At 52.3% G+C, this 21,357-nt stretch overlaps 2 protein-coding genes across 2 annotated transcripts; both read right to left on the reverse strand.

Annotated features, from left to right (window-relative positions):
* Positions 1 to 37: 37 nt before the first annotated feature.
* On the reverse strand, positions 38 to 11,145 carry CNPY3 (canopy FGF signaling regulator 3). Its single transcript, XM_022581936.3, has 6 exons — positions 10,902 to 11,145; positions 6,975 to 7,098; positions 6,063 to 6,159; positions 3,944 to 4,066; positions 3,591 to 3,708; positions 38 to 3,266 (listed from the first exon to the last, which is right to left on the reverse strand). Exons 1-6 carry the CDS (start codon positions 11,074 to 11,076, stop codon positions 3,043 to 3,045), a joined length of 861 nt encoding a protein of 286 aa, XP_022437644.3. The 5' UTR covers positions 11,077 to 11,145; the 3' UTR covers positions 38 to 3,042.
* Positions 11,146 to 13,902: 2,757 nt separating this feature from the next.
* On the reverse strand, positions 13,903 to 20,884 carry PTCRA (pre T cell antigen receptor alpha). Its single transcript, XM_089918704.1, is given in 5 exon segments — positions 13,903 to 14,542; positions 14,544 to 14,914; positions 15,518 to 15,562; positions 16,395 to 16,715; positions 20,188 to 20,884. Coding segments are annotated over 5 exon segments (1,017 nt in total). The 5' UTR covers positions 20,348 to 20,884; the 3' UTR covers positions 13,903 to 14,422.
* Between the last annotated feature and the right edge of the window lie 473 nt (positions 20,885 to 21,357).

The following is a 21,357-nucleotide window of genomic DNA, read 5'->3' on the forward strand; positions in this document are numbered from 1 at the left end:
ATTATCATTTTCTGGCAGGAATTCTGGCAGTCAAGTGTCTTATTCTAACAAAACTTTTATTAAAACAACTTTCCGACAGATGGGGAGTCAAAAGTGTGAAAAGCACCACTTTCTAACTTGCGAAAAGATGTTGCATGAAAATACCACCCAGGAACTTGGAAATAAAGAGAGGAGCCTGCCTCCTAGGAGCTGTTCCTTAAAACGAATACACAGAGGCCCCGATGCAGCCACTTCTGAGACTACAGAACCCCAACCCCTGAGACTTGACTGTCACTGAACTGGAACAAACTGGCCTTGTGGTTTGTCCATCAGCCTTTGTGGTTCTGGGTGACGAAAGTCTCCAACAGAGAGACAGATCCTCTCTGGGGTTCTGATAATTCCTGTTTCTGAGGACAAGACTTCCTTCCAGTGTGGCTTCATTGAGGTCTTGGCCCCTCTTAGCACAACACCCGAATTTCTCCTGGTGGAGTGGGTTGCAGCTGGCCTCATCTTAGGACACACACAGACTCCCCAACCCAGCAAGTATGGAGGGGGGCCCATCTGTATGTTTAACAAGCATCCAAGTGACTCTCATGTCCAGGTGAGGGTAGGAGACCCAGTTCTAATTGGGTTTCTAACAAAGGGACTGAAATCAGGTTCACTCGAGCTCAGCCAGACCCCTCACCTTATGGGAAAGTGGGAGGCAGTACTCCAGTTCAGAAAGGCTTGTGTGTGTGGTGGGGAGAGGAAAAGAAAAACCTGGGAAGCCAGATCCTGCCTTCCTTCTTTTCTAGGCTGGGCCAGGGAGAAGCTGCCTGCTGGGGTAGGTGCGTGGAGAGCCAGTGAGTGTGCAACATGCCTGGCCTTGTGGGGAATGGGGGGCAAGTGAGGGCACTCATCCTGCAGCAGCCACAGGTCAAAGAGTAAAGCAGTCACAGCGCTGCCCTCCCTCTGGTCTGGGCCTAGGCCTGGGATTGGGCCCCTGGGCCAACACCCCAGTAAGGGAATAGGTCTTTGTCTCATCCTGTTCTAAGGACAGTGAAGCTCTGGGGACAGACCTAAGCCAAGTACTGAAGTGCTGTGGGTTAGTGATAGGATGGGGGTGGTCAGAGACTGTCCACCAAATCCCAGACAGTCCAGGGGCCTGCAAATGGTTCCCCAGCCCTGGGTTCCAATCCCAGACCCCCGCAGTCACCTCCTATGCTCAGACCAGAGTCCAGGATGGGACCACAGTCTAGGCTGGAATCTCTGCCCATAGCCCCTTCAACAGGCACCAGTATCAGCGCTGGAGATGGGGAGGGGGGCGCTAGACCAAAAAGTATCATCCTCCAAGGGCCTGTTCTAAGCCTCATGGGCCAGAGAAGCAGCTTCCAATTTGCTCCACTCTCTATGGCCTTGGTGTTCCCAGTCCTGGGGAGCGGGGAGGGGCTGAGCCCGAGTTGGGGGGACCCCAGAGCCTTTTTGCCAGAAGCTGGGAAAATCCTCCTGGGGCACCTCAGCAGCGACCCCTCCTACCTGCTGGGCCCAGCCTGGAGTGTGAGGGAGCCTGGGTGCGGGTGCTCAGGGGATGCGGTGTGGGCGCAGTGCTGGCGGGACCTTCCACTCTTCTCTCCTTTCTAGAAGCAGGGGCTGCGTCCTATTTTCCTTCTAAAAGAGACTTGTTGGTGGGCATGGGTTACGGGCAAGAAACCAAACCAGTTCAATGCAAATCACATGGCCAGTGCCAGGTGTTGGGAGAGGGGCCCTGGGGCTGCGGGAATACAGTGGGCTGGGGTCTCAAAGCCAGGGTCCGCGTGCAGCTGTGCCACTGCCAACAGGACTTCGGGCGCGTCCTGTGACTTGAGCCTCAGTTCCCTCTTCTACAAAATGGGGCTAACAGCGCCCACCCGAGTGCACTGCAGGGTTATAGCACTGACTACTCGCAGCTGTCACCGCTATTGCTTCTGACCCACCACAGATCTCTGCCTTCAGGACAGACAAGGAGGTGCCGGAGCCTCCCATCCCTTCTCCCCAGAGGCCAGCCTTCCTGTTTCTCCCTTACTCCCAGAGAGCATGGTGCAACCAGCTGTTTTGGGGGGACTGGGGTGTCCTCCCTCCCCTGCGGGCTCCGGGCACAACAGCTAGGAAGCATGGAGTGGTCAGGTGTGGTCATCAGGGAACAAGGTTCAAGGCCAACAGACAGGGCCAGGCGGAGGTGGAGACGAGGGGCGGGAGCTGGTGGGGTCACTGGCGTACACTTTACACAACCAACGGGAAGGCCTTGGTGGCGGGGAGAGGAGAGGCGGGAGGGAGGGAAGGAATGAGGGCAGCCAGGTGCCAGGGCACAAGTGAGGTCCCTCCCGGCCTGGGGGGCTTGGGGAGACCAAGAGCAGCTGAGGGGCCCCACCACATACCCAAGGCCCACCTCTCGCCCCAGCGCCCCCGGGCCCTCCCTGCACTTGCTTTCTCCACAGTCAGCAGGTTCGGCCTCAGTGATGGGAGGATGGGAACAGCCTCCCATCCTCAGCCCCCAAGGCTGGAAGGTGAGGGACAGGAAAGAGCCACAGGGGGCTCCAGGCCCCTCTGAGGGGCTGAAAAGGACTCAGAAATCCAAACGAAAAAGGCCGAAAGGTTTTTACTCTGTGAGCCCTGGGGAGGGCTGGGCAGAGTGCAAGGTGTCCACAGGAGGGGTGGGTGCAGAGAGGAGGAGCTGGGGCCTCAGTCTTGCTTCCCGGTGTCAGTGCCAGAGAAGCGAGGGGGTGCGGGGCTCTGGAGCCCCAGTCCCGGGGCCCAGCTCGACACCTGCCTGCCCAAGTTCACACTGGAGTCCTGGGCAGTCCTCAGAGCGCAGAGCCCGCCTGAAGTCTGGGTCAGGAGAGGAACGCTGGGCAGAGGGAAAAGGCCGGCCTGGGCTGCCCGCAGCTGATCTGAGTTCTTCCAGGGCTGGAGTCTGTCTGCGGCAGAAGAGGCGCAGCCCAGGCAGGCACAGCTGAAGCCCTGTGCCGCTCTGTCTGCCAGAGCCGGGGCCCAGATCCTCCAGCTCCCAGGTCAGGGCTCTGGGCCAGCAGGAGAGCGGAGTTAGGCTCAGAGCTCCTCGGGGGCGCCGCGGGTGAGGGGGGAAGCCTTCTGGATGCCCTCGTCCTCATCGGGGCTGGGGTCTCCCTCGAGGCCACCCAGCTCCTTCCTCTGTTTGCTGCCACCGCTGCCGCCACCCGAGGCCTTGGCCCTGCCGCTCTTCTTCTTGGATTTCTTCCCCCCCAGGGCGGCTGTGTCCCCCTTCTTGCCAGACCACCGCTCTGCCAGGCAGCCTGGGGCAAGGAGGAGAGACACCGTCAACAGACTGCTTTGCTGGGTGAGGAGCACTGGCTGCGGAGCCACTAGGGGCGGCGACTGGAATGCGTCCCAGCTCTGCCTCGCTGTGGTCCCAGGCCCGTTTTGGGGCATCTGAGGCATCCACACGTTACTCTGCAACGGGCGCGTCAGGCCTTGACCCCACCCTGTCCCATCCAGCTCCCTGAGGACAGATGCTACGATGCCCCCATTTCTTATTTCTTTTCTGTCCTCCCCCTACCCACCTCCCCTGAAGGGGAGGCAAACAACACAATCGAGGGCTGACGTGCCCTCAGACTCACTGGTATCCTTGCCCTTCAGCACGTGATTGGCACAGAGGAACTGAGTCAGGTCCTCTTCCTGGTGGTTCCTGTACCAGTCCTCGATCACCTCCTCAAACTCCTCCACCAGCACGTCGCACTGTTAACCACAACGCCTCGCGTTGGCAAAGCCCGGCGCCGACTTCTCCCAGAGGAGCCCAGCCGAGCCCCGCCGCCCACCAGGCTGGTGGCTGATTCCCGAGGAGGCTGCAGCCAGAGGGGTGAAACGACTTGACCACGGTCCCCCGGCTCCTGGTGGCCTTCCTCAGCCGAGGATCCCCCACCACCCAGCTCTGTGGGGCACAGCTGGCCTCTGAGGGCCGAGGGGTCCGTACCTGCTTCTTGAGGTCAGCCACCTCTGCAGAGGTCTCATTCCACAGCTCGTAGGGGATGTCCATCACCACCTTGACCCCTTTGTGCACCAGGTTGTGTAGTGTCTCAAAGGTCTCCGACATGCCCTGGAAGGGGCGACCAGACATGAGGCAGAGACCCTTCCTCTCCCTGCCTCCTCCTCTCCCAGTGCAGCTGGAGGCCCAAGGACCCAGCTGGAAGTCAAGACCCCTTATAGCTTCTCACACTTGTCCTGACCTTCCCCTCCCCTCTTTGAGACCTGCATCCCACAACCCCTCCACACACACGCCCTGTCCTGCCTCCCCTCACTCCTTCTTTCCAAAAGGTCTGCTGGGGCTTCCCTGGTGGCGCAGTGGTTGGGAATCTACCTGCCAATGCAGGGGACATGGGTTCGAGCCCTGGTCTGGGAAGATCTCACATGCCATGGAGCAACTAAGCCCATGTGCCACAACTACTGAGCCTGCGCTCTAGAGCCCGTGCTCCCCAACAAGAGAAGCCACTGCAATGAGAAGCCGGCGCACTGCAACGAAGAGTAGCCCCTGCTCGCTGCAACTAGAGAAAGGCTGTGCGCATCAACAAAGACCCAACACAGACAAAAATAAATAAATTTATAAAAAAACCCAAAAACCAAAAAAGCCTGCTGTTGCCCTCAGGCCCTTTGGACAAATACTCCTTTTCCAGGAAATAAGTTGGTCTTGGCTGTTTCCCCTCACTGTGACCTCCCCCATATCCAGGCCCACTCCCTGCTTCGGGTTCTTCCTATGGCCTGTGTCCTTCCTTGAGGGGAAGAGGCACAGGCGAAGCAGGGAGGACTCTTGGTTGCATAAAAAATATTCTTCTCCACGGAGACAACACACTATTTCTCCTCTATCTTTCCAGAGATCATGCACGCGACTAGAAGCAAATATACACACAAATATATCCTCTCTTCCACCCCCACTTTTTACACAAGCAGCAGTATGTATCATACACACCATTCGGCACCTTGCCTTTTTCACTTAATAATATACTTTGGGGCTTCCCTGGTGGCGCAGTGGTTGAGAGTCCGCCTGCCGATGCAGGGGACACAGGTTCCTGCCCTGGTCCGGGAAGATCCCACATGCCGTGGAGCGGCTGGGCCCGTGAGCCATGGCCGCTGAGCCTGCGCGTCTGGAGCCTGTGCTCCGCAGCGGGAGAGGCCACAACAGTGAGAGGCCCGCGTACCGCAAAAAAAAAAAAAAATAATAATAATAATATACTTTGGAGATGATCTTAGTTCAGTTTATAAAAAGCTATCTCATTCTTCGTTTTACACTTTGCAAAATGGTCTACTGAATGGCCACACTGATTTATTTAACCACTCCCCTACTGGTGAATGGTTAGGTTGGTTCTAATTTTTTTGCTATGGAAAATAATGTTAAACATTTTTAAATTAAACATGGATTTATTACCAAGTACAACATTAACACCCATTATAAAGATAAAACTTAAGACTTCTGTGGTTTGATACTATTCATCTAGGTTTCCCAGGGGTTTCTGATGGATCTCCTTTGCTATAAGGGTACTTAGGTGGAGAAATGTGGGAGACAACTCTCCTACCAAACATGGAAGATGCAGAGACAAAGAAACATGGGCCTTGTTGCAAGAAAGCTCATTCTCCAGGGAGGGAAGCATTCGTGTACACAGTAAGCACAATAAATGTCACAAGGGCACCATGATGGAGGTCCAGGTAGGGGCCCTGTGGGCCCAGAGGAGGGACGTGGCAGTCACCGCCCCCCAAGAGTCTTCTGACATCTCCTCTAAACACTCACAATTCGGCACAGCCTGAGTTCTCCCTGCACGAGTGCTTAGGCCTCCGAGGGGGCTGCCACCCGGGAGCATTTCTATCTGGGGCTGAGGCAGGACCCCAATGGGCAGGCCCAGACCATCAGGGATGTGCCCACTGCCACTGAAAAGTCAGGCCGCTCAGGAGGGGAGGGTTGCCAACAGCAATGGATGAAGAACGGAGAGAAACCGAGGAGGGATGCTCCCAGGGCACGATCTTCCAGTGGCACCCAGACCAGCAGACACACTTAAACATGCAGCCTGACCCCGGTGGGGATGAAGGGCCAGCACAAACCCAACCTTGGCAAATCGGTTGCTGCCGGTCCTCTCCTTGTGTAGGCTGTAGTCCAGGAGCCGCTTGCAAATGGTCTCAGTGACTTCGATTAACCGTAAGTCCCTGCCGAGACAGCAGCACGAGAGGGCCTGAGTTCCCCTCCTCACCCCCGTGGATTAGTGGTCCGTCCCTCCAGCCCTGCTACCCCAACACCTGCACATCTCACCAACGGGAAGGCAGAGCTGGAAGGAAGATAGGTCATCTGGGGGGGGCTCTGAAATGCTGGAACACAGACCAGAGAGACACAATTTTAACAGCTCTACGGGAAGGAAGTTTTGTTTTTGTTTTTTTTAATAAAGCTAAATGATTCAGTAGATTTTTTAAAAATAAAGTAAAATGTATTAAAGTTTGATGTTAAGATATCACTTCATTTTGAAAGGATGATCATAGTTGATGGAAGTGTTTTTTGGTTTGTTTTTAATATTTATACCTGGCAAAGTTAAAAGTTGGTAATCTTTTCTTTTTTTCTTAGGCCACGCTGCGAGGCTTGCGGGATCTTAGTTCCCTGACCAGGGATTGAACCCGGGCCACGGCAGTGAATGTGCCCAGTCCTAACTACTGGACCACCAGGGAATTCCCCAGTAATCCTATATTTAAAAAAATTAATCCATAAAATCCAAGAGCCTGGGAATCACTGATAAGGTCCAACAGTCTTGCTTTTACAGATGAGGAATGTGAAGCCCAGAGGCATTCAGGGATTTATGAAGGCCACACAATTAGTTGGGGATAGAACCAGTGGGCAAACTTAGGTCTCAGTTAGAGCTGCCTCCCTTTGGTGGGTCTGCCTAGCCAGAAGGGAGAAGGGAACTTCAAGCTGCTGATGCCTCGAGGGACAAAGCAGACCAGGCCAGTGCCCCCCTCCCTACCACTTCACTTACGACTTGGTGTATTTGACTCCTGAGGTCTTCCGGTCCAGGATGCCATAGCCCATGTCAATCACTTCCTTGGTCTTGCCAGTTTCCTCAAAGGCTGACTTCAGCTCCACTGCGACGTATTTACACACTGGGGGAAGGAGACACAGCACAGCCTACTGAGTGCATCTGAGCCTTTGACGGGAGCTGACTCCCAGCAAAACAGACCCGAGTGGACGCCTCTCCGGGACTGGGTTGAGTCAGTGCTTGGGGCAGAGAAAGGAGTTAGCGCCAGACCACCAAATGGAGCTCAGTAGGTGAAAGCGGGCTCCAAGATCCACTGCCCCCGTCCACTCCTGGCCCTTATTCCTACTGGCTTCATTCCTCCCAGCTCCTTCCTGCTCCCCACCCCCACAATCATTTATTTTACTTAAAAATTTTTCAAACATATAGAAAAGCTGAAATGCTGAAAGAGTACAATGAATAACTATATACCTTCCACTCACAGTCAACAGTTGTTAGTAAAAACAAACAAACAAACAACAGTCGTTAGTGATTTATCACACTCTCTCCCCAATATATAATATAAAGCAATGTGATAATAATAGATGTCAACAATATACACATTGTTTTTGCTAAACCATTTTGAAAGTAAGTAGACTTACATCACTCCTAAACAAGTCATCACGCATCTCTTGAGAACAAGGACCTTCTCCTACCTAACCATAAAAATCACCATACTCGGAAGATTAACAACAATTCCAATATCATCTAATACTCAGTCCATATTCAAATTTCCCCAGTTGTTCCCCAAATGTCTTTTTTAAATTTTTTATTTATTTAAAAATTTTTTTAATTAATTAATTTATTTTTGGCTGTGTTGGGTCTTCTTTGCTTCGCGCCGGCTTTCTCTAGTTGCGGTGAGCAGGGGCTACTCTTCGTTGCAGTGCGCGGGCTTCTCATTGCTGCGGCTTCTCTTGTTGCAGAGCACGGGCTCTAGGCTCACAGGCTTCAGTAGTTGTGGCATGCGGGCTCAGTAGTTGTGGCTTGCAGGCTCTAGAGCACAGGCTCAGTAGTTGCGGTGCACAGGTTTAGTTGCTCCATGGCATGTGGGATCTTCCTGGGCCAGGGCTCGAACCCGTGTCCCCTGCATTGGCAGGCGGATTCTTACCCACTGAGCCACCAGGGAAGCCCCCCAAAATGTCTTTCATGGCTGTTTTATTTCTTGATTTCATATGTTGTTCCAACACCAGCTCTCTGTTCCTACCAAATTAATTTGCTCCATTCCCCCCACAGGCCTGTTTCTACTGTTTTTGTTCATATATTTTCTCATTTCCTCTTACGCTTCCTTGAACAGTTATTAAGCAACTCCTGTGTCAGGCACTGCCTGGGGATACACAGACAGAAAGAAGGTCCCTCCCTTCTAGATACTCAGTCTAATGGAGCAGAAAGAAGTGTAAACAAATAATTACCATTGCAGAAGGAGTGCTACCACTGAAAGTGGGCAGTGCCTGGGGCTTCAGGAAAGTGCATGATGTCCCCCTTCAGGGGTTGTCTGTCCATTCTCCTAACCTCACCTTAAAAACCCCCTCCCCCAGGAAGCCCTTCTGGATGAATCCCACCTGCTCTTGATTTCATTCTGAGACTCTGCAGGATCCATGCTCTCACTAAGGGCCTCCGTCATCTCATGTGTCTCTCTGATTCGACTACAAGGGCACTCAAAATGAGGATCATGTACTGGATTTTTTTCTTTATTCCTCTAGTTTTGGACTTTATCAGTTGGATACTTGATAAATATTGCTCAGAGAGACTGTGCTGGTGCTCGAGCAGCTTCTGACGTCTCCGAGTGGAACGTGGTCTGCAGGCTAAATGCCATCAGCGTTGTTATAACACCAACAGCAGAGTTGGGTAGAAAACCAACTTACTACTGAAACAAATAAATCCCCTGCAGGCTTGTTTGGTGAAATTTTATAGCATATGCATTAATAGATGGCTTGGAGAACTTGGAACACATGAAAATTCCAAAATGTAAGCCAGTGACCTCAGAGTCTGCAATGAATTGTGGGTGTCTCACCTCCCTGGCTCTCCATCCAGGACCATCTGGGCTCCCTCCCCTCTTCTGTCCTGTACTGTGTACAAGCTCATCATTTTTCTGGCTCCTGTGCCCCCCCCCTTCCACACCCTCAACATGCAGTATGCCAGGCCCCGGAGGTTGGAACCCATCAACTCATCTCTCTTATACCCATCAACCACAACCTTGCTGCCCAACTCTTCCAAACCTTACCTCTTCAAGACCCCCTCTGGGGGTCCCACCCAGAGCCAGACTTGGAGGAGACTCATGGCACAGACCCCAGATCCTCATGCACATCCACCCACTTTTTTCTGGGCAGGTTCTCCTTCCTCTGTGCCAAGGCCGCTTCCACTCAGGCTACTGAGCCAGGAGGCAGGATTTGTTGGCCAGATAGTCAGCATTTAATACCAAAGATGTCACAGTGATAAGTAAAAGTAAATATACATGATTAAGAGGAGCCTAAGGGTTGGAGTTTGCCAAGCCTTCCTATGACTGAAAATCCCTTTAAAATTATTTTTATTAATTACCTACAAAATCAGGTTGGACTAGAATGATCTAAAGATCTTTGCCAGCTCTGTGCTATTATGAGTCTAAGGAAAAGAAATGTGAACTTCTTAGGCTATGAGAATAATAAGAGAAACAGTAAGGGCTCTTTGGTATTAGAATAAGATAGGAAATGAGAAGGGGAACTGAAACCCCCAAAAGATGTTGGCTATGACTAAAAGAAGAGTGAAAGAAAGGAAGGCACCATAACCCTCTGACTGTCTACAAGACAGTGAGGGAGAAAGTAGAGGCTAGAATCTACATTGGGAGGCCGACCAGTGAGGTCAGCTCATCTCTGAAGCATCTCACCTTTAATCTCTCAAACAAAAAGATTATGCTTTCCAAACTACCCCCACTTCCCAGTGCTTGGGGAACCTCTGGCCGACTGTACGCTTTGTGTTAGGATGCAACAGATTTATAGCCAACTTTCGTGGGCGGCTGGGGTTAGGGAGGGGAGAAGGAAGGAGTGGGTGTAAAGGCCTGAGGAGGAAACTGAGAAATGGAGGGGAGGAAATAAAAGGTAGGCCCTTCCCAGTCCTGAATCGCTGGTTTGCGTGCTGGCGCTCTTTTCTCTCTTTCCCACTCCCTCTCCTTCTCTCTCTCTCCAGTGCCACACCTTGGGAGGCCTTTGGGATTCACTCTTTTCCCATATTCCTAAAATCTTCCTCCCTCAGGAAGTTCCCCCAGGCTCTCTTCTCCTAAAGTGACCCCTTCGGCCTCAGACCCTCCTCCCCCTTCCACACACACCCACAGCGCCCCCACCCCCTTCACTCATACTTATTCCAAATACAACTACTGGTTGCTTACTAGGCACTGTGTGAATAGCTATCTGAGTCAAGGTCGCTGCCCGCAGCTCACAGCTAGTGGGGGAGACTTCCAATGACACAAAGTAGGTTGCCGTGAGGGCACAAAGGGAGCGTCTCAAGCTCTTCTTCCCCCAAGACCAGTCATGTGGATCTTTTCAGTTCCTCAAACTTGTCCTTTGCTTGTAGGCCTCTCCATCTGTGGCTTCACTTCTCTTCACCCGGCTAACTCCTAATCGTTCAGGGCTTCCTGGACGAAGCCTTTCCCCCCATCTCTGGGCTAGATTTAGATGCTCCTCACCCAGCCCCCAAAGTTCTGTGCCTCCCCTACCACGGCATCTACTACCCCGATTATAAGTGCTTGTTTTCACCGATTTCTGAGCTCCAAGTGCACGGAGACCTGAACTCTCGCCCGCCCCTGTGTCCCCAATATCCAGCACAGGGCCAGGAACATAGAAGGTTCAGGGAGTGGAGACCCGCTGGAGAGCCCACGGCCTTCGATCCCCCGACGCTTCTCCTCAAGCCCCGCCCCCTCACCTTCGCATTTGCTGGGCAGTCGAACCCAGTCGGTCTCTTCTGCTCGGGCCTGCCTCGGGCCCAGTTCCGGGGCCGCCAGAAGTAGCAGCAGCAGCAATAGCAAGGGGAGAAGCAGAAGACAGCGGGGCCTGGGCCCGGGCCGGGGCCAGGACGCGGGCTCAGGTAACGGCTCCATGGCCCAGCCGGACCCGACCCGAGCGGACCCGGCTGCGCTTCCTCCGGCTGCGCGAGCTAGGCAGCTTCCCGGAGCCGCTTCCGGGACTGCACACGTGCCTCAGCGTAACCAGGGCAACGAGGAGCCCCTCCTGCCTACTCCCGCTTTAGGCCGCCTCGTCCGGCCCCCAGAGCCGACGAAGGCCCGCGGACTAGGCAGCCAATGGGCTTTTCGGGGTTTGCCTTCTAGCGAAACGGAGAACGATCTTTTTTCGGCCTCGGCCAATGAGAGAGCGGATGGTGCCCTCAGTGACCTATGGCAACATCTTTTCCCATCCCATAACGGAGGCTCTGGGAGGGGCTGGAGGACCAGGACTAGGGAAGAGGAAGCAGCGCCCTGGTCCTGAAAGGTATGGGAAAGAGAGTCTTCACTGCCTTCTCCGCCTCCTTGCACGTCGCTTCTCCCCTGGGGTCATTATAACTGAGCACCAGTTTTTAAATTTTATTATTATTATTGCTGCTGTTGTTATTGTTCTAATTGCCGGTCACTCTAGTAGGCGCTGTGGATGAGACCTGGACGATTCCAAGAGTCCCCAGCCTTCAAGCAGCTTTCTTAGGGCCCAGTAACCCTAGATTTGTCCCAGTGAGAACTAGAACAAATCATTTCCTCTCTGAGCCTCAGTTTTAATCTGTATGATGACAAAGTGATCCTCCTAGCTGCTGTTCAAGACTTGCCTGTTCCTGCGACGCTCAAACGGGTTAATAGAATTAAGGTTTACTGAGCAGATTGTAAAAAGTTCATGCAATAATTTTCTTTTTAGTGTGTAATCTGGCTCCCTTTTCTGGCCTATTGTTTTTTTCTTTGGATTCTGAGCTCCCACAAGGCAGGGACTTGGCTAATGAATGATTGATTTCCCTTCCGCTTCCCCAGCAACAGGGTGCCTAGCGCAAGGAGTTGCTCAGTGAAACCCCCTTGTGCTGTGTCATCAAGAGGAGGACTCTCTGGGTCTTTGGGGCTGCTTCAGGCTGGCCCTGAGCTCAGTGTTCTATGGACACGCACAGACCAAGGCTGCTTCTCTGGGAGATTGTCTGCAAATTCCATTTTTGTCCATAAATCCGTGTTTTCCAGTGCCTCTTGTTTCCTTCCTAGAGGTTGGATATTTATGCTATTTTATAAAGACTTTAAAGGACTGATGCTCAGTCCATTGACTTGTCATTTCCTGATCTTAGTTTCTTTTTTTTAAATTAATTAGTTTATTTATTTATTTTTGGCTGCGTGTGGGCTTTCTCTAGTTGCGGCGAGTGGGGGCTACTCTTTTTTGTGGTGCACGGGCTTCTCATTGCGGTGGCTTCTCTTGTTGCAGAGCACAGGCTCTCGGCGAGCGGGCTTCAGTAGTTGTGGCTCGCGGGCTCTAGAGCACAGGCTCAGTAGTTGTGGCACACGGGCTTAGTTGCTTCCAGGCATGTGGGATCTTCCCGGACCAGGGCTCGAACCCCTGTGCCCTGCATTGGCAGGCGGATTCTTAACCACTGTGCCACCAGGGAAGCCCCTGATCTTAGTTTCTTAGCTTAAAAGAGTTGTGTGGGTGACAAGGCACTTTGGATAGGCAGGAGCTGTGGTATGTAGAATTCCACAGTGTAGAGGGTCAGGACATTGTCCTGAGGTCCTCCATGCTCTCTAGGCTTCAAACGACTTGAGGAGGCTCAAGAGTCTGGCCAGGAACCCTCTTGGGAAATAACATTAATGCAGCCACAGTGGGGATTCAGAGTCTGGGGCAGGGCAGGATTGGGGGAAGGGGGGCAAGATGGGTAGGAGCGCCGAAGCTAAGGGAAGCCTGCTTCCAGGATAAACAAAAGGGCCTCTGAGAGGACATTTACGGAGACACAGATTAGTTTGGCAGGAGCCCTGGGCTCAACATCTGGGCTGAGAGCTGGGAAGGGACAGTGGCTGGAGAAATTCTGAGATTATGGCTGGATACGCCCCCACCCCCACCCAGCCTACCCCGCCCTCTTTCTGTGTGTTAGGGAAGGAGCCGGCTCTGTGGGGATGGTGGACAGGTTGATTCCCCAGAAGTTGTGCCCTGTCCCTCCTTGCAGGATCCAAAAAAGAGCTGGGAGAGTCTCCTTACAGGCTGGTGAGAGATGAACAGTGGAGGAGAGGTGAGGGTTTTCGTGGAAGAGTAGCTAAAAGGGCAAAGGGGCTCTGGCAAGCTGGGAGTCACTGACGCCATGTGTGTGGGGAGTGTTAAGAGTACAGTTCCTCACCGCCACGTTGGGGGAAGGAAGACTGAAGTAGGGCCATTGATCCAGGGCACTGTCCTGCACTGCCCCAGGGGACATCTGGATTCACATGAATGCACCCAGAGATTCTTGGGGTGATTACTGGAGAGGAAACTCTGGAAAAGGCAGGGTTTCCTGCAAGAGCTGGACTAACGGAGGACACACAGGTTACACCCCATTGTGGGAGCCTCATATTCTATCAGTGCAAGAACCCTCTTCAGGAAACAAAACAAAACGAAACTAAAACCTCTTTAGTGCCTGGCTCAGAGTTGAAGCTCAGTGAATATTTGTCAAATGAATAATGACCCTTAATTGATTAATAATGTATAAGTTTGGAATTAATATCTGTGCTCTTGGCAGTGGTTATGATCCTATTACTCTGGAATCCTGGCCCTATTCTTTTTTTTTTTTTTTTTTTTTTTGCGGTACGCGGGCCTCTCACTGTTGTGGCCTCTCCCGTTGCGGCTCCGGACGCGCAGGCTCAGCAGCCATGGCCCACGGGCCCAGCCGCTCCGCGGCTTGTGGGATCTTCCCGGACCGGAGCACGAACCCGTGTCCCCTGCATCGGCAGGCGGACTCTCAATCACTGCGCCACCTGGGAAGCCCCTGGCCCTATTCTTTTCTGTCAAGTCTGTACAAGACTTCACATCAGGACCAGCGCCCCATCTTCCTGGGTTCATGGGCTCCTCACCCTGACCTCTCAGAGAGGTCAGGGCGAGGGTGAGGAGACAGAGAGGGGGAGGGGGCCTTGCCCCATGCCTGGTGATGAGGAAAGGAGACAGAGTTGGGACCACATCCAGCCCAACCCCAGCCCCACTCTGCAGTTTCCAGGCTGTCACCCTCAGGAAGCCTTCCCAGATTTCTGTCTCCTGTAAATCTGCCAAATTCCCTCCTCCCAGAGCAGACAGGAGTTAAAATATTTTTCATTTGCTTGTGTCATATAGTTCTCCTTTAATTGTTCTCAGTTATAAGCACCTCAAATGTCCCAGTGTCTGGGTCAATCACCACCCTCAAGGGACTTCCAATCTGATGGGAGAGACAAAGCCTTTTCCCTCAGAAAGCCGTCAGTCTGAGGGGGGAGACGGAGCCTAGCCCCCGGGGAAGCTCGGGTCAGCGGGAGGAGGCAGATCGCAGAGAAATGCTCCAAGGCTGGAGGCAGGAATACTGAGGGCGGGTCCCGATCGCCACGCCCTGAGCACCAGCGGCCCCCTCCTCCCAGACAGGGCTCCTGGGATCCCGACCCGGAGGGCGGGTGTGAACCCAGCGGCCGTCCCGGGGCTGCAGCGCCGGCGGGGTGGACAGGCTGAGCCCTCGGCCTGTGGTCCACCCATCATTGCGGCGAATCCAGTCGGTGGGGTCTGCGGACGATCCTCCCGGTGGCGGAAGCTGCGGGAGGAGAAGGTGGTCCGCCCACGGGGCCGCGGGGAGCCCGGGGTCCCCAGGGCGAGGCGCCCGGGCCGGGTACCCCCGCACGGCGGGCGGGGCGCGGAAGCGGCTGCAGGTCAGAAGCACATCCAACAGCAGCAGCTTGAAGAGCAGCAGCCGCAGCGCTTCGAGCCGCAGCGCCTGGCCCCGGGTCCCTGCGGGAGAAAAGGAGCCGGTGAGCGGCCTAGAGGCTGGCGCTCAGCCCCACGCACGCGAGAAGGTTCACCAGAGGAGAGGGAACCCAGGGGACGTCCTTCCTGGTGTCTAACCTCAGCTCTGACTGGTGATAATAACACACACCTTCCTAGCCTTCGTTTAATTTGATTCCCCAGCAACCAAGGCGATGCAAGCCAGGCAGGAATTAGCATTTGGTTGCAGAGGAGAGACACCAGCTCAGATTTCTGTTTGGTAGGGAAGTAGAACCTGGCTCAGGACTGCATCCAGCGGGGGGTGGGACTTTCCTCCGCTCTGTCTTCCGAGGCTCCCTAGACTCCTAAGAGTCTCCCAAGGCTCGGATGCTGAGACCATCCTCTGAGCTGCCCAAGGAGAGCTTCAAGGGCCCTTCTGCTAGCTCTCACCTGTGCTTCTCAACTGGCGTCCAGGAATTATGCTGGGGTCAGAGGATCTATCCCCACCTGACCCAGGCGTAGACAGAGGCCCAGGCTAGCCAGTGCCCCAACCCGGCAAGGCAGCCTCTTGAGGGGACCCATCAGGCCCAGAGCCCAACAGGGCCTGAGGTCCTGGTTCCTGGTACTCACCCCTGAGAGGCTCCCAGAGGCAGGTCCTGGCTGAGGCAACTTCTCCTGCGAGTCAAGGAGAAAGGAGTAAGTCACTGGGATGGGCTGTGCCCTCCACCCCAGTGCTATGCCCTGGCCCTGCTCTTCTTGGAGCACTGGATAAATGGACAAATGAACCCGTAGTGGGAATCCTGAGCCCATCTGCAGCAAGTCCTCTGAGGGGCCCAGATCTCCCTCTCTCCTGGCTGTCCTCCTGCCCCTAGAGATGCCTCAGCACTTTTAGACAAGGAATCAATTTTCTTAGCAGCCTTCTTTGGAAGGCAGTACATTTATTCAACAAACATTCCTATTTGGAGGTTGAGAAAACAAACATAATTCAAAAAGAGAAAGTAAGTCATCTGGTCAACAATAATAGCTGGCTTTGGACATGTTATGTAACCTTTCTGTGCCTATAAAATGAGAATAATATGACCTACTTCATAAGTGTAAAGTGTGTACAACAGTGCCCGGCACAGAATAAACAATAAGTAAGTGATATCAACTTAATATTTAATTATTGTTTGATTCTAACAGGGTGTCATATTTAGGGTGATATAGATATTAACCCTGGGTATACATAGAAAGATATTAACCTAGGAGGGAGGAGACATTATTACCTCTTGGAAGTCATGCATCAGAGCCTGGATTTGAATGAGATATCACTGTTTCAAATCCCAGAACTCAGGGCCCTGAAGCCACCCTCCTTTGACCCCAGACATCACATCACCTAGATGGTTGGCACTTAGATGCCCTTCATGCCCCCGTGGCCTGGATTCTGCCCTCCCTGCCACCATATCCTGGTTTCAGGGTGTGTGAAAGGGGCAGGGAGCAACCACAGGGGCCCAGGCTCTGTCCCCACCTGACAGCTGTAGAGGCTGTGTGCTCTGGCTGTGGTCCCCAGTCCCAGGTCCAGTGTGGCAGACCAAGGTCTCCCAGGCTGCCAGGTCCTCGGAGGGCAGGGAAAGCTGAGCCAAGCTAGTCCAGGTGCCATCAGCTGCTGGGGAAGGGCCGTAGGTGAAGGCATCCAGTGAGCTGCCATTCCCAGCTGAGAACCAGATGGGACTCTCAAGGCCAGGGGGTGCAACGTCGAGGACCAGGCAAACCACCAGAGTCTGCTGCTTCCCATCCACCAGCAGTGTGATTGGTGGGGCCAGAGAGGGGAAGGGTGTGCTGCCCACACCTGCAAGAGAGCACGCACTTGTAGGGGGCTAGGTCTGTCCTTGCCCTCCCAGGTCAGGATCTCATATCCTTCCCTCTGGATTTCTCTCCTTCCATCTATCCTTCCACCAACCATCAATCTATCCTTCTACCCACTCATCCATCCCTCTCTCCTTGCATTTACCTATCTAACCACCTTCCTTCCCTCTATCCTTTCATTCTCCCATCTATTCATCCATCCTTTCTTTTTTTAAAAAATTTATTTATTTATTTATTTTTGTCTGCATTGGGTCTTCGTTGCTGTGCGCGGGCTTTCTCTAGTTGTGGCGAGCAGGGGCTGCTCTTTGTTGCGGTGTGCGGGCTTCTCATTGCAGTGGCTTCTCTTTGTTGTAGAGCACAGGCTCTAAGCATGTGGGCTGCAGTAGTTGTGGCACGCGGGCTCAGTAGCTGTGGCTCGCGGGCTCTAGAGCACACGATCAGTAGCTGTGGCACACGGACTTAGTAGTTCCGCGGCATGTGGTATCTTCCCGGACCAGGGCTCGAACCTGTGTCCCCTGCATTGGCAGGTGGATTCTTAACCACTGTGCCACCAGGGAAGTCCCTCATCCATCCTTTCTTCCATCATCCATCTTCTCTACATCTCTTCTTTCTACTTCCCATCTATATGTTTTTCCATCCATCCATCCATTTATCCATCTTCCCTTCCTTCCATTCATCCATCCATCCTTCCATCCTTCTGTCACCTATCATACATGAATCTCTCTGTGCCAGGCACTGGGGATACACATTAATTAAAATATTGTCCCTGCTCTCAATGATCTCAGTCCCATGAGAAAGACAGCAGATGCAAACAAATACTTATAGTACCTTGTTGTGCCAGCCTCAAGAGAGTGGTTACCTCTGAGGAGGAAGGGAAGGAAATAGAATCTGGAATGAGATCAAAAGGGGCCTCAAATGTATCTGTAACTTTTTGTTTCTTTTAAATAATATTTGATTCAAATATGGCAACATTTTAACTATTTGCTAATCTGAGTGGAGTATGCATGGTTGTTTGTTGTATTATTCCCCCTTCTTTTCTGTAAGTTTGTAGTATTTTTTAACAGCTTTGTTTAGATATAATTCACGTACCATACAATTCACCCATTTAAAGTGTATGTCCGGGGACTTCCCTGGTGGTCCAGTGGCTAAGAGTCTGCGCTCCCAATGCAGGGGGCCCGGATTTGATCCCTGGTCAGGGAACTAGATCCCACATGCTGCAACTAAGAGTTCACATGTGGCAACTAAAGATCCCGCATGCCACAATGGAGATCCCGAGTGCCGCAACTAAGACCCAACACAGCCAAATAAATAAATTAATTAAATAAAGTGTACGTCTGTATTATTTTATAATTAAAAAAACAAAAGTAAGTCATGTGGGTACTGCAAACATTTGTCCTATATATTTCAGAATAGTCCTGATTTTCAAAAAACTTATTCTTTTTGGTAAAGATGACTCATTTAATATATGACAAAATCTTATTTTTGAATAGTTGGACATCAGGAATTCCCTGGCGGGCTAGTGGTTAGGACTCAGTGCTTTCAATGACATGGCTTGGGTTCACTTCCTGGTAGGGGAACTAAGATACCACAAGCCACTTGGTGCAGCCAAAAAAAAAAGAACAGTTGGATATCTTTTCACATAAATAAAATCTCAAAGGTTAAAACCTACAAACACGGGACTTCCCTGGTGGCACAGTGGTTAAGAATCCACCTGCCAATGCAGGGGACACAGGTCCGAGCCCTGGTCCGGGAAGATCCCACATGCCGCGGAGCAACTAAGCCCGTGCACCACAACTACTGAGCCTGTGCTCTAGAGCCCTCGAGCCACAACTACTGAGCCCGCGTGCCACAACTACTGAAGCCCGCGTGCCTAGAGCCCGTGCTCTGCAACAAGAGAAGCCACCCTAATGAAAAACCCGCGTGTCACAACGAAGACCCAACACAGTCAAAAATAAATAAAATAAACAAACAAACAAACAAAAAAACCTACAAACAAATTCACACCATGAGTTAGGTGCAGCCAGACTAAAGAAATGCCCCAGGGTGCCGGGAAGGGAGGCCATAGAATCTCGTGGGGACTTAGAGGTGGGGGGGTGCTCACAAAATATTTCTTTTTTTTGGCTGCATCACGTGGCATGTGGGATCTTAGTTCCCCGACCAGGGATCGAAACTGTGCCCCCTGCAGAGGAATCCTAACCACTGGACTGCCAGGGAATTCCCTCACAAAAGATTTCTTGAAGGTCAAATAACTGACCTAGAAGCAGGAGTATGGTAAGTAGCCCGCTCAGGATTTGAATTCAGACCTCAGTGACTCCAAGTCCCACAGACTACCCCACTTGGAAGGATGACTAAGATTTGCTACATGACACAGTGGACCAAGCCTGGGACATGGCCTCAGACAGAGTTGATTTGACTCTTGACTTGTCCACTTAATTTAGAGTCTTAATTGTCCCATTGATATTATGGGGTTAATAACACCAGCCCAGTAAAATTGCTGTGAAGAATAAAAATCATGAATATAAAACACCTTGGCAGATAAGTATCATCAATACTAATATTGATAAGGCATCACAAACAAAGGGAGGAGAGAAGGCTGGCAATGAGCTCCAGGACCCTCAACCTCCTGAGGCTTCTCAGCTGTACAGAGAGACACACTCCCCTAGCTGAGTTCAGCATCTACCTCCTCCATGAAACCTCCCAGGATTGCTCCTCCTCACCCTAGCTGCTTCTTTCCCAGAGCTCAGGCCTCCCGACATGGGCTCTCCCCGATCCACATGGGTGTGGTTTATCTCCCTAGCGAGGGCGAGGTGGTGACATACTGGGGGCCAACTTTAGAACAAGGAGATGCCCCAACTCAAAGTCAAGGACCTATCCCCACCACACACATGCAAACATGCATAAGCTTCTAGATGAAGCTGGAATTCTCAGAATTTGACTCCTTTGTCTCCAGCCTTGATCTTTGGAGGACCGGGATCGGGGTCGGGGGTCAATACACTGGGAAGTCACTGAGGCCTTGAGACTTCTGAGAGCCCATTTTTAGGGTGAGCTGGGAGTGAACGTGAGACACCCTGAGCCCTGAGGGTAGGAGACTGGACAGTAAGGAGGGTGGGACCTCACCATGTTGCCCGTGCCCCATCACCCCATATAACACAACACAGCCAGGCTACCCCCCCATCATACACACCTGTCCAGCTTGCTCTGAGAGGTGAGTACCCTTCTTCCCAACACTGTGGGCTCCAGGGGAGCAGGACTTGGGGGCCCCAGAGCAAGATAGCTGGGAGGTATAATACAATGGGGAAGGGGATGATGGGCTTCTGGTGAGACCCTCCCCAGGGGACCCAGGTACCTCTGTCCTGCCTGCCTGCATCCCTCCCACACCTAGGGACGCCCAGAGTGAGGGAGTAGGCTTGGGCAGACTAACGGGGCACAGAGAGGGATGCAGGGAGGGCGCTCACCTGTGGGCAGGGCTGGACACCCGAGGGCCAGGAGAAGCAACAGCCAAGTCCCAGGCATGGCCCACCTGAGAGGAGGCAGGACCCAGCTGCAGACCTGGGCTGTGGGCTGGGGGAGGAGGCGGCCACAGGACTGCCTTGCAGGCCACAGGCCCAGCTGCATCTCAGCTGCTCCACCACGGAGCCGTTTCCCCAGGTGAGGGGCCCCTCCCACCTTCACCCTGGCCCCCAAACCCAGCCTTCTCTCACTCTCTCACGGGTCCAGGGAACTCAGAGTGCCACTACCACACCAGGAGTCAGATGCCACACCCCCTCCCATCTGAAGAGCACTTCACAGTGTGCAAAGCCTTTTCCCAGTCACTGCCCCTGCCATCTACAGGATCCAGAGCACTTGACGGTAGGTCAGGGGCTTAACATACAGCACTTCATTCCATCCAGCCAACAACTGTGAGTTCCATTTCACAGGTGAGACAACTGAGGCTCAGAGAGATTGAGTGACCTTCCCAAGGCCACACAGCTGGCAGGTGGCAGAGCCAGGGCTTGAACTGTTCTCTGATGGCTGGCCTTACTATAGCCAAAAAGCCCAATGAACTTACTTCCATGTAGTTACAACCCTTTTAAATAGAATTTATTGTTTAGCGCCATTTCAGGTTTATAGCAAAAGTGACCAGAAATTTCAGAGATTTCCCACATACTCCCTGCCCTGTCATATCAAACCTCTTCTTAAAAATAATCTTTTTAGGGAATTCCCTGGTGGTCCAGTGGTTAGGACTTGGCGCTTTCACTGCCATGGGCCTGGGTTTAGTCCCTGGTCGGGGAACTAAGTTCCCGCAGGGTACGGCCCCCTCCCCGCAAAAAACTTTATAAATTCTATTTTCAGTGACTCCACTAAACTTTATCTGTAGCTGTTATTTTGACCCTGAAACTTTACATCTAAGTATATACCCTAAGGGAATAATAAGAGATTCAGTCATTATAAGACAAAGATTTATGCACAAAAATATTCTTTGAAGTATTATATTAAAAAACCAAGAGCAATTGGAAACAACCTAATTGTTCAATGCTAGGAGACAGTTCAATGATGTTTGGTGTATTTATGTTAGTGAATATTACGCAGCAGCTTTTTTTTTAATTCATTAATTTATTTATTTATTTTTGGCTATGTTGGTCTAC

The sequence above is a fragment of the Delphinapterus leucas genome, chromosome 10 (assembly GCF_059928025.1).
Source record: "Delphinapterus leucas isolate spDelLeu-1000000601 "Yukka" chromosome 10, BTC_Dleu_Yukka2, whole genome shotgun sequence".
NCBI lineage: Eukaryota > Metazoa > Chordata > Mammalia > Artiodactyla > Monodontidae > Delphinapterus > Delphinapterus leucas.